We start from the raw sequence: 13,022 nt of genomic DNA on the forward strand, positions 1-13,022 counted from the left end.
ACTAGTAAATATTTAAAAACTAGTATAGACCTTGCTAATTATAATATAAAATAAATATTTGTTAATAATGTCGATCACGTCGTCAGACACGGATGCAGATTACCATTCGTTCTCCGAGCGAACGCTGGCTATCATAAAGCCAGAGGCGTATGACGATGTTGAAGATATAGAAAACCATATACGTGACAATGGATTCCAGATCCTCGCTGTTAGTATTACAATTTTATACCCACAGATTAATCAATAATATACAGATGGAGCGTACGGAACACGACGGTGTCGTAGCCGCTTCAATTACAAAATTCAAAAAGTAACACATTCTCGAGTCAGTACGACACGAACCTCGCATTTGTAATTTTCAATATTATTCAAGAAAAATGGCGTCTTAAGTTTTTAATATTTTAAAAACTGTTTAAAAAAGTAAATAAATAAGATGGAGTATTTTTATTGGTAATTGTTATATTAATTTACGTAATTGTTGTTAGTGTTAAATTTTGAAATACAAATTGTGAATAAAGTTTGTATATGCGGTTGTCAAGGAAACGCGTGACGTTTATTTTTTTAATGGGTTTAACCGGTTTCAAAGATTCACTCTGGTTACTCTGTGTTTATACCATAATATAAATAATTTAAGATGACAGAAAGTTTGTTAGCCCATGCTCCTACCAAAGGAGTCCTTTTGACGATCTCCGTGGCACAGTGGATTTACAAGACAGAGGTACTAGGTTTGATCCCCAGCTGGGCCGGTTGAGGTCTGGCTGGTTGGGGACCTTGGAAATGGCTAGTTACCACCCTACCGGCAAAGACGTACCGCCAACCGATTTAGCGTTCCGGTACGATGTCGTGTAGAAACCGAAGGGGGTGTGGATTTTCATCCTACTCCTAACAAATTAACCAGCTTCCATGTTAAATGGCATCAGGTGAGATGCATCAAAGGCTAAATTGTAAAGAATAAAAAAAAAAAGAAGGTAGGTATAATCGGTATCTATATGACGTCCCCGAAATGAGGTTCTAATGTCCATACACGCAGATCATACATAAAATACCTACGCTAAAATTAAGACGAACGGCAACTTCGGGTGGGTAAAAAGCGCGCGCGGGGTGATATCCTGCCACCGCGCCTCTACATAACCGGTTATACCTAACATCTTGTATTGCGCAGCTTAACGCATGATATTCCGAAATGTCCTAAAGATTGCATCCGACTATAAGTATGGTAACCAATTATGGAGTTTGGATTTGGAAGGTTGTTTTTTCTAATTGTAAGCAGGTTTTAACGCTCCAAACATTTAAACAAAATTTAACTTTTACAAGGAAAAACATTTCAAATTTCCAAAAAAAGAAAACAAAATCTTTCCTATGTCATATTAAAATACAGTAAAAATATAGGTAACTACCTAACTTTATTACCTTTGTTTAGGGAACGGACTTTATTGTTCTGTTGAAATGAGTCGTAAAATACAAACATGCGTCTAAATTGCTCGTTTATGGCAGCGACAATAATAAACATTTATAAATTTTAAGCAACGAGCTTTTTTTTGTCGATCCAATAATTTAATGTGGATTATATTTCATTATTATCAACCCATATTCGGCTCACTGCTGAGCTCGAGTCTCCTCTCATAATGTAGAGGGGTTAGGCCAATACTCCAACACAAGCTATTAATCGTAACATAAATCAATAGATGCTAGGTATATGTAATCGAATGAATAAATGATATTTTATTCACAAAATGCAGGTCGAACACGATGGTACAAATAGAATTGATACCTACCTATACATTTTACCATAACTGGTGTATGAATCTTTTATCTTATATATTTAAGGTAAATACATTTGAACGAAAATGAATAATTAAAAAAATAAAAACCCGACTGCTAACCTAACCTGCTCGCACCTAGTCATCCGCCTCCCGTATTTTGTATAGTGATTATTAAAAATAACGTTTTTCTAATTGTAGGTTATTTTTAATATGGCCAGGATACACCATTCTGAAATCATCTTGATGAGCCCTTAAATTCGATATATTTATATCACAAAATTTTATGTTTTTTTTACCTTGAGTCTATAGCATCGCTCAGTCGTTGTGTTGGTTTCTTTAACTTCACCTATCTAAAAACACTTGGGTTATCAAGATAAATCTAACGATATTTTAATTTCGTAAATCCGTTCAGCGGTTTGGAAGATATGAGGTACCTAATAAAGAATATTTCATACATACAAGATACGCGCGAAAAACAAACCCCTTCTTGCAGTCGGCTAATATAAATTAACTTTTAAAATGTCACAACTAGAAAAACCTAAATTACAAAATGTCCATGTCCATAAAATAATCTTGAATGCCATAATAACTTTTGTTGATTAATATATTATTTACATTAAAATATTGACCAGCGGTTCTCGTTTAGGCTATTATGAACCTTGTTATTGATTTTTATTGCCATACAAAATTAGCTCTCGAACAAGCAATAACAAGGCTTATGTTTTTATGTACGATTACGAAATAAGATGTCAAGAATCGATCGCAATTCGGCGAGGGTGGTCGTAACTCGTAGCGTTGGACGGTCGTGGCCAGTACGTAGGTAGGTATGACGGCGCGTGTGCAAGGGTTGCGAAGGGCCGTATGCAAAATATATCGCGTTAGCAGAGAGGAGGGCGCGTTCATTATTTAAAGTCACAGACAGCCCCTGTTGACGTAGGGCTGGCACTAAAATGGTCAGATAATTTTTGGAACAGCATGCCTAAGTTTTTATTAAACGCAAGCAGAAACTTGGAACTGACTAACAAAAAAATCCCTGGCTGAGTTTCTTGTGGGCTCTTTTTGGAACAAAGCGCGTTTGGAGCCCTACGAGGGTACTTTCATTTTAAGTTTTCGACGTCACCATTATTATAACATTGCTTGAAGTTTCAAAAGTGTTTGTAAACTAAGCCTACTTGAAATAAATGAATTTTGACATTGACTTCCGTTTAAATAAGATATAGTCAAGAAGTCAGAAGTAAGTCATCAAGTTCAAGTGTCAAGAAATAAAGAATGAGTTAGGAGTACAAGAATTAATAACGGGCAGGATCAATCAAAAAAATAGCTTCTTAGTCTTGAAACCCTTCATATTGTAATTTGTAAACTACAGAACCCAAATGTAGGTAACCTTTTAAATAAAAAAAATACGTGTGGTACTCGGTTTTTTTTTTATCAAGTTATGCAGTTATAATTATTTGTTTATTTTATCTATACAGTATTTTTATTCTTTCGATAAGAATAAAAAATACAAGAATAAATAAATAACAATTTTTAAGAAATTAAATATCACGTGTCTCAATCGGTGAAGGAAAACATCGTGAGGAAACCTGCATACCATGGAATTATCTTAATTCTCTGCGTGTGTGAAGTCTGCCAATCCGCATTGGGCCAGCGTGGTGGACTATTGGCCTAACCCCTCTCATTCTGAGAGGAGACTCGAGCTCAGCAGTGAGCCGAATATGGGTTGATGACGACGAAATAAAAAATGTTTTCATGTAGAGCTGGAGTCGAACTCTTTCGGAGTTTTTTAAGTTTTGCCCCTTTCGTTTGTGTGTGATAATGTCGAAATGTGTTAACTTGATGCACGGCTTGGGTGTTAGGTTTATTTTCGTTGGAATTTCTTGATTCGGTCAATAGCTAAAAAAGCTTTGATAAATTTATAGATTTCACTTGATATCACCAATATCAACTTAAAAATTTTATACTTTCCATACAAACTTTTAACCCCGATTCACCCCCTTCTGAACATATTAATACTTATATGTTTTATACCATGTTGAGTTGTGTGTTCAGGCACTATAAAAACTGTATATACATAAATATATAATGGAATTAAACGCAAAATTTTGCATGTGTGCACACAGTGGAGTAACTAAATTCGGATCACTTTTGGCGGTGGTTTTGTTGTAATATCTATACAGTATAAAATACTAGCGGACGCCCGCGACTTCGTCCGCGTAAAAATTAGTAATCCAGAGTAAAATCTATTTCCATTTCAAATTTCGGCCAAATTGGTAATTGTGGCGTTAAAGAGTAACAAGCATTCAAACATCCAAACAAACATCCATACAAACTTTCACGTTTATAATATTAGTAGGATTATAATATTTTGCCTTTTTTGTAGAGTACTGTTTACCAATAAACAAATTAAAAATGGGGGTATAAATACCAAGTCATTTCACCTAATAATAATTATATTAAACTTGTCTTAAATTAATGAAAATAATTTTATTAATAAGCTTAGAACAATTAGATATGGTTAATATATTTTACATAACATTTTATAAACAAACATTACATAATTTAAAATAAATAAGTTATGAAATGACATGCGTTTTCTACCTTCATTTCTAATTTCTATGTAAATAGTACTCATCAAGACAGGCTGTAGTATAGTAGGATTGTTGATGTAGGTACTTACGTAGCAATGTGGCAGCCCTATGCTAACGATAGATCTTGAGCACCCCAGCATGCGCGGTCACTGCTGCTATCTATGGCAACCATACAAAAAAACTAATTACATATTCCCATTGACGTTTGGAGTGCCGCTGGCCATTATAACTTTGAATTTATTAAGTTTTTGAGCTTTGAATATTGAATGATGTACCCACAATGAACGTAAAATATAGATACATAAGAAAAATAGCCAAATGGGTATAGCTTGGCAAGTTCGTTGACGACACTCCCATGATATGCGGGCGACGGGGGAAGACTGTGTGGGTATGAAGTCGTGCGCGCGGAGCATCGCTACAACCCTCTCGGTCCGCGCGGACCTTCGGGAGTGTTAGGAACGAATTTGCCAAGCTTTAGTATTTATTTATTTTTTGCTACAAATATATTTAGGTACCTACGTCCCACACTCTACATTAGCGCTACCTACTTAATACAAACTACTGGGAACGTTACTCTATCACATAAATTCCTTAATAAAATAATGAAATCGCGATAAAAAGGGGAGGGGTTACTCTCCAACCCAACCCCATTTTATGATGAAAAATAATTTACGACATTTTTTCGCACAATATCTAAATATACAAAAAATATTTAAGGCAGTCGAGCCGTTTCGAAAGTTTTCCGGTCATTTTAACATCTAAAAGTGATCACTCAATAGTCTAATATTATCACCACATCTCCCTAAGACAACCAGTCCACCAACCGGGATTGAAACAACGTGGTGGGCTTCCAGCCTTCTCTACTCTAAGGAGGAAGGTCCTGTTGTGCGTCTTTAAAACGGGATGAATAATAAAGTTTTTTCTATCCATATATTACTAAAATTGTTGTTATTCATTTACCTAACAACAAGCTATGAATTGTATTTCCTTCATAAGCGAATAAAGCAAAATGAAACGCGTGCCCTATCTGCAGCGATCTATAGTTAAAATTCTAATACAGAGGGATGACAACCATCACGTAATCATTGTAATGAACTGAGTCATTAGGCAAGTTTATGAATTATATTTCCAAAGGTATAGGCGAATACCATACCTACCATAATCCCTAATACTTGTATACCATGCGTCATCTAACAATGAAAATATTCCAATTACCTAGGTACCTACAAATTAAATGAGTCGTTGATTATAATCTATACTTATAATAAATCTGTAGAGAGGTAAATTCTGTACATGAAATATATTTCCAAAAGAACTATCAGGGAGAGATTAGTGGTCGATACTGATGCCAAAAATGCAATCAGTAAAATTTTTGTCTGTCTGTCTGTCTGTCTGTCTGTATGTTCTTTATAGAAACAAAAACTACTCGACGGCTTTTAACGAAACTTGGTACAATTATTCTTCATACTCCTGAGCAGGTTATAGTATACTTTTCATCACGCTACGATGAATAGGAGCAGAGCAATGAAGAGAAATGTTGGGAAAACGGGAGATGTTACTCAATTTTTTAAGCTTTCGCCGCGTGGTATGTTCGTTATTGAAACAAAAACTACTCGACGGATTTTAACGAAACTTGGTACAATTATTTTTCATACTCCTGGGCAGGTTATAATATACTTTTCATCACGCTACAAACAATAGGAGCAGAGTGAAGGGAAATGTTGGGAAAACGGGAGAAGTTACTTCATTTTTTAAGCTTCTGTCGCGTGTGCATCCTTAATGGGTAGGGTAGGGGAAGGGTAGGTTAGGGTAGGGAAGAAGTAGGGTAGGGGTAGGGTAGGGTCAGTTAAAAGTTCACATCTACCTTCACGCGGGCGTCCGCTAGTCAAACATATATGTAGTTAGATGATGATGGTGGTAACTATTGTTATTAATGATGATTGGTGTGTAATGTTCTCACGGGAATAGCTAGTAGGGACTGTAGCTGGCTTGGGAATTCGATAGTTTCTTACTTAGGTACTCGTATCTAGGGCATCGTACCTACGAGCAGTTTCACCACCGAAACGAACAACATCTTGACGATGGCTTCACTGACAGGCTTCGATAATAACAAGTTGGTGTATTGTGCACAGTGCACACCAAGATTAAATCAAATTAATACGAGAAGTCTGAGAAGTGCCGAATGACACGTAGCACCACGGTCTCCGATTTTTTTGTTGAATGCGCAAACGAACTCCGAGCCCCGTCCGTGTCGTGGTAATAGGTCTCAATGGCGGGCTTATAGATGTTACATTATATATTGGGCGGGCTGGTCGCTCGCATTCGGGTGGTAAGGAAGCTTTTTCATAACTACCCTCAAATTGGTGATTATTGATTAATTTATCTACCTAGTTTAAGGAACTATCGAGAAGATTGAATTGAAGAACTATCGGTAAATTAGAATAAGCTATTTACGAACAATGATTATAACGACGATGACGATAACTTGGCGAATTCGACATCTTGATTGTCATCTATTTCTTTGTTATTGAAGTATATGTTCGAAAGAAAGAAAGAAAGAAAAAACATTTATTTAAAAATGTTTGAACGTCTATCGGCTGAGATATGATGATGATTTTATGATTTCAGAAACGAGAAGTCCGCCTGAGCCCGGAGCAAGCAGCCGAGTTATACAGAGGACACTACGGCAAGCATCACTTCCCGCATCTGGTGGCGCACATGTCGAGTGGGCCCGTCGTCGCGCTGGTGCTGGCCGCCAACAACTGCGTGAACAAGTGGCGCACCTTGATGGGCCCTGCAAGGTAAGACGATACAAGCGGCTGAGCTGTACACAGGGCACCACGACAAGCATCATTTCCCGCATCTGGTGTCGCACATGTCGAGTGGGCCCGTCGTCGCGCTGGTGCTGGCCGCCAACAACTGCGAGAACAAGTGGCGCACCTTGATGGGCCCAGCGAGGTAGGATAGAACAAGCAGCCGAATTGTACAGATGGCACCACGGAAAGCATTGGATGCGTGTGTTGGATTGCAGCGTGGTTGGTTTAAGCTCCATATATCTACCCTCTCCTACGCTTGCGGTGCGCGGTCCACAGACGCGTGGTTTCAAAAACATATTTTTTTAAATCTTTGTACTTTATGAGTGTTTTATTCTTTGGTAGAGTAAATTATTGTGTAGAAAAAAGTAAAAAACCAAAGACAATCTAGAAATAAAGCTAAAAATTTAAATTATAGCGGGTTTTTTGCGATAGTCAGACAATTTTTCTAAAATACGTTGTTTTGCAGTACTAATTACGTTTATTTTTTTAAATTAGTTTGTTTAATAATGATTCCCACCAATAAATTAGTTCATATAGCTCCAATACACAACTTATAAGAAATTGGTAACTTTAGTACCCACGGGCGGTTTTCCCGTATCTCCCGCGGGAAGTGACACTTATAGGGATTTGCGCAATATGGCGGTTACACAGGTCAGTGGCAAGGAGGGTGGCCTGGTTCTGTAGCGAGGCAGATGATGATGAAGATTCACCAGATTTGTTTAAATTAAATTACTTACTTTACTTTTGCTAGAGTGGTGGAGGCGCAAGCCTACTGGCCGGACAGTCTGCGCGCGTGCTACGGACATCGCACGAAATACGGCGACTATTTCAACGCGTTACACGGCAGCGAGAACCACGCCGAGGCGCTGAGGGAGATACACTTCTTCTTTCCCACCAGTTAGTACAACAATGACGGCTTTTAGCTCTTACTTTAAAGGGCCAAATCACAAATCTCTCTTACTAACACAATCAACCGGCGAAGAAAAAAATTCGTTCTTCTAGTTCTTGCGGGCTAGCATTTGCTGCAATTCTTTGTTCGCCGGAATCCACCACTGTAACACTGGTGCGGTGCCAATATGTAGGTACCCGCTAACTGCAAACACTAGTAGGTAGGTAGGTAATATAAACGCAATCATTACACGTCAAAAATATCATTAGTAGTTTCTATGTAGGCTCTTCTCCATTAACATTATAATGTCAGCCGATGGACGTTCACGTCTTAGATGTTGGGTCTGTACTCTATTGTCTTTCTAGGCAAACGCGTTCTACTAAAGATGATCTACTTATAGAGCGCTTTCCTTCATGATGATGAGCGGTACAATGTTAAAAAAATCATCACTCTAATTGTGTGTGATATACCTAGAACGTGCTGATGTTCCACTAAAATTGGCGAATGATTAAATAGTCCATTATCATTATCATATCAGCCCATGGACGTCTACTGCAGGACATACGCCTTTTGTAGGGACTTCCAAACATCACGATTCTGAGCCGCCTACATCCAGACTCCCTATCTCTCGTAGTCGTTCCATCTGGTAAGGGGTTGATTGGATCATTAGATTAGGTAGTTTAAATTTAAAAAATATATTAAGTTTTTGAGCTTTGAATATTGAATGATGTATCCACAATGAACGTAAAATATAGATACATAAGAGAAATAGCCAAATGGGTATAGCTTGGCAAGTTCGTTGACGACACTCCCATGATATGCGGGCGATGGGGGAAGACTGTGTGGGTATGAAGTCGTGCGCGCGGAGCATCGCTACAACCCTCTCGGTCCGCGCGGACCTTCGGGAGTGTTAGGAACGAATATTGTCTTTCTAGGCAAACGCGTTCTACTAAAGATGATCTACTTATAGAGCGCTTTCCTTCATGATGATGAGCGGTACAATGTTAAAAAAATCATCACTCTAGTTTTGTGTGATATACCTAGAACGTGCTGATGTTCCACTAAAATTAGCGAATGATTAAATAGTTCATTATCATTATCATATCAGCCCATGGACGTCTACTGCAGGACATACGCCTTTTGAAGGGACTTCCAAACACCACGATCCTGAGCCGCCTGCATCCAGACTCCCTACCTCTCGTAGTCGTTCCATCAGGTGAGGGGTCGATTGGATCTGTGGTGGTCACACACACATAGATTGTAAATGAAAATGCTACTTAAGCATTTTCGTAATTATGAAGTCGATACGGGCGGTTTGTCGCCAGTCGTTACCTAAACGTTGTAACTGATAGTCAATATAAGTGTTTTATCAGTGGAACCTACTATTATTTATCACCCATAACCGCTACCGGGACCGGGACACGACATACCTTACTCAAATCCAAATATACTTAATAAGTATTAAATTAGTACAAAAGTGGTACAAAAGATCATTAAAATTAGTTTTAGTCGAAGTAACACTTTTCACAAACATAAATTTCTGTTGCCAGTGATCGTAGGCCCAATGCTCCGTCAATGGCAGATCGGTGACTACATCCAGAGGAACATAACGCCCACACTAGCGCCGGCGTTGACTGCACTAGCACACAAGAGACCAGCGGAGCCGATAGTGTGGCTGGCGGACTATCTGAAGTCACACAATCCCAACGGACCCGAACTAGCGCCGCGCGCCGAGGAGTTCACGGAGGAGGCAAGGTGTCGAACGCCCCAGCCCTCGGAGGAATCTCTCGCCAAATAGCCAAGCAGTTTTTAGGGTTCCGTAGTCAACAAGGAACCCTTAGTTACCTACATTCTACCCTTTTGCCATGTTCGTCTGTCTGCCCGTGGTTTTGCTCATGAGACTACTGAGTAATTTAGAAAGAGCTGTAATTTAGCAAGAGTTGGTATGTACTTTAAAAACGTCGACAGTCGTAAAATAAAATCTTTACAAATACTTTTTATTACGTAAAGTCGGGATTATTGTTTTATAACATTTTTTTCAAATTTTCCGAATGTCAAAAACGCTGTCGTCCATTTTGTGACGTCACAATGTTACTTGATGTACCTACTAAACCTCATTATTAATATTCAAGGATTATAAATAAAACACCCATTATTTCTCCCCCAATTTATACCTGTATTCCAATATCTAGGTCCTGGGAAAGAAATTATCATTTATTTTTTGTATTATATTGCCTACCCTAGTTAAATGCATTGTGCACGCCACTGGACATAGAAGGATTAATCTTAGGATTAAAAATAAAACACCCATTATTTCTCCCCCAATTTATTAGCATAATATAGATACAAAAGATTTATTTATCACAGGCTAACGTGTAAAAAACATGAGCGGAACAATAATAATTATGAAACCATTATTACGTATGAAGTTTAATTTTTAACCGATTTTATAACTAAAACTAAAATTTACTACAATGTAATATAATTATCATTAAAATATTATGTAAGAAAGAAAACTTATAGCCATAGCCAACTGGGGTGGAAAAATCTTAAAAATTAACACTTACCAGCCAGAATTAACTTAAAATAGTCACAATGTTTTGATTGAAAAAAATCATTTAAATGAGAACTACAACAAACATTTGGTAAAAAAATAACATGACTTAAGTAAATAGAGATTACGTTTACTGCTTCCTTGTATTGCAGATGATATTATGTACCTGCGAATTAAAACATTCTGATTACTTTTTAAATAAAATGTAACAAATCCAGTCTGAACTTGAAGACTTTGATAAACCTCTACAATGAGCACCAATTTCAAGAGTAACGAGAATACCTAGCATGCATCAATGATATATCTCATCAAGAAAAACAGACCTATTTTGCCGACCAATTGAAATATTACTCTTTAATTTACCAAATACACAAAAAACTTCGGCCGGGGGCTTATGATGGGGCTTCCGACCGTGGCTACGGCTGGGCATTTTACCCAAGCACAAAATACGCGCGGCCTTCGGCCGCGCACTTTTTTGTACAACGGCCTCTGACCGTGGCTACGTACCTCTGAAGTCGCGGGCATCTGCTAGTAAATAAATAAATACTCACCACTAGTTGCGGCCTCGGTACATGCGCACGAAGGCCGCGTCGCTGCTGGAGCAGAGCCCGATCTTCTGGCACACGCCTTTAGTTCCGAAGTCTTCGATCATGTGGATGACGCTATCGCCGTACACTTCCAGCATAGTGTGACACTGGAAGTTAAAAAAAATAATTAGGCCTGTGTTTCTACGGATATCAAGAAATTGGTTCGATGTCTAATATAACGGATTTTCTTTCTTCAAAAAAAAAAAAAACTCTCAGTCCATAGTTTGGAAGTAATAATATATTCTTAGCCCGGCAACATCATTAGATCGTGGTGAGTAATGTAAAACCACTCCTAGAGACTTGCAGTTGGAATAAAGGGTGGAGAAGACGAATAAACAGGAAGCCAGCGGCCTCGTAAGCTCTTAGACCTCCTTAATACGACACTGTCGCAAAATCCGTCTTTAGTGGATGTCTACTAACTATAAACTACCTTCATCTTTATACCGTTCGACCTTTCGCTTTTACACATTTAGAAGAAGGAAGAAGACGAAGATACTGACCCTGTCGTAGTACTTGGCGGGCAGCGCGTTGCAAGCCTTCTCCACGATGTGCACGATGTTGCGGTCCACCTTGTCGTTGGCCAGCACCTTCTTGAGCGCCATCACCACTGTCTCGCACACCGCGCAGTCCAGGATCTCTTCTGTACACGATAATGCTCCCAATATACCCTCAATACATAGACAACTATTATATACAACTGATGCAAGTGCTAAACTTTTTAAACATAATAACTTCTATAATGTATGGGAAAGCTTTAAGAATGCTATTGGTGTGTTCTGTGATTTGTCTAAAGCATTCGATTGTGTTGACCATAACACTCTTTTACCTAGGTATGGCATCAAAAATGTTGCACTTCTCATCGCCCCTTATCTCAGTGATAGAATCCAAAAGGTTATAAAGTCATATATGATATAAAGTCGCGCGGTTTTTCTGCCATAATGGGCGTCCTACAGGGTTAAATTCTGGGTCCCTTTCTATTCTTGGTGCACATAAACGATTTACCACACCATGTCAACGGTATCTGTGAAATTGTACTGTTTGTTGACGACACATCATATAAATACTCGCGATGTGATCAGACAGTCGCTCTACTTTCGATTGTGATGTGATAAGTTAATCGCTTGCGTCGCTCTATTACCGGTCGATGTCTGTTTTTTGCGCCCGAGTCAAAGGACTCGAAGCGATCTAAAGTTTGCACACTAAACACCTATAAACTTCCACGAAGTCTGAAGTGAGCCAAGTAGTGTTTATCAACAAACAAATTAGAAATGAAGGTAAAAAAACATATGTCATTTCATACTCAGGGGCCTGTAGCCATGTTGCAAATTGATTCTCTTTCTACAAACGCTAACGCTTCGAAAACTAAAAAAAAACGTATGGAAATGACTTGATCGAAACTTTATCACGTGACCTGTCGATAGAAGATGTCATTCCCATATTTTGCCATTGTAGCAAGAGAGTCGACGTGCCACATGGCTTCAGCCCAGGCTCTCCAGGTTCTATTATACTGCTAAGAGGTTCACCTCTAAACGCGCTAAAGTTGGGGTCGCACAGCTTCAGCTCCTGGCAGACCTCGTCAGGGTTGAGCTCTTGCGCCAGCAGACTGATGACCAGGTCGGCGTACTTCTCCACGAACTGGTCGCACTCGGGCTTCACCGACTTGGGCATGCGCTTGCAAATGCCATGGACTACCTTCTTTATTTCATCCTGTAAAAGACATCATCTTTATCAGCCTGTTTTAAAGTCCAGGCCTCCTTCCTTATAGGAGAGGAGATATGGAGCTTAGATTGATTATGCTACTTCCAAAGAGGGTTAAGGAAATGTT

At 38.7% G+C, this 13,022-nt stretch overlaps 2 protein-coding genes across 2 annotated transcripts in view; one reads left to right on the top strand and one right to left on the bottom strand.

The window, feature by feature from the left end:
- On the top strand, positions 1–10,541 carry LOC112047278 (nucleoside diphosphate kinase homolog 5-like). The gene is made up of 4 exons (XM_052883377.1): positions 1–208; positions 6,980–7,152; positions 7,919–8,064; positions 9,607–10,541. Exons 1-4 carry the CDS (start codon positions 68–70, stop codon positions 9,852–9,854), a joined length of 708 nt encoding a protein of 235 aa, XP_052739337.1. The 5' UTR covers positions 1–67; the 3' UTR covers positions 9,855–10,541.
- The window catches only part of LOC112047274 (uncharacterized), a 33,113-nt gene continuing 30,457 nt past the window's right edge, over positions 10,367–13,022 (bottom strand). The window contains exons 22-25 of the mRNA XM_024084341.2: positions 12,721–12,904; positions 11,698–11,837; positions 11,162–11,304; positions 10,367–10,776 (exon numbers count right to left, since the gene is read on the bottom strand). Of these exons, the coding sequence (XP_023940109.1) occupies positions 11,164–11,304; positions 11,698–11,837; positions 12,721–12,904 (465 nt within the window). The 3' untranslated portion in view covers positions 10,367–10,776; positions 11,162–11,163. The remainder of the gene's footprint in view (positions 10,777–11,161; positions 11,305–11,697; positions 11,838–12,720; positions 12,905–13,022) is intronic.

This window comes from Bicyclus anynana, chromosome 9 (assembly GCF_947172395.1).
Source record: "Bicyclus anynana chromosome 9, ilBicAnyn1.1, whole genome shotgun sequence".
NCBI lineage: Eukaryota > Metazoa > Arthropoda > Insecta > Lepidoptera > Nymphalidae > Bicyclus > Bicyclus anynana.

Coding starts and splice junctions, on each gene's coding strand:
- LOC112047278 (XM_052883377.1), top strand. CDS start 68: ATGTCGATCACGTCGTCAGACACGGATGCAGATTACCATTCGTTCTCC. Junction 209..6,979: donor ATGGATTCCAGATCCTCGCT/GTTAGTATTACA, acceptor TTATGATTTCAG/AAACGAGAAGTCCGCCTGAG. Junction 8,065..9,606: donor ACACTTCTTCTTTCCCACCA/GTTAGTACAACA, acceptor TTCTGTTGCCAG/TGATCGTAGGCCCAATGCTC.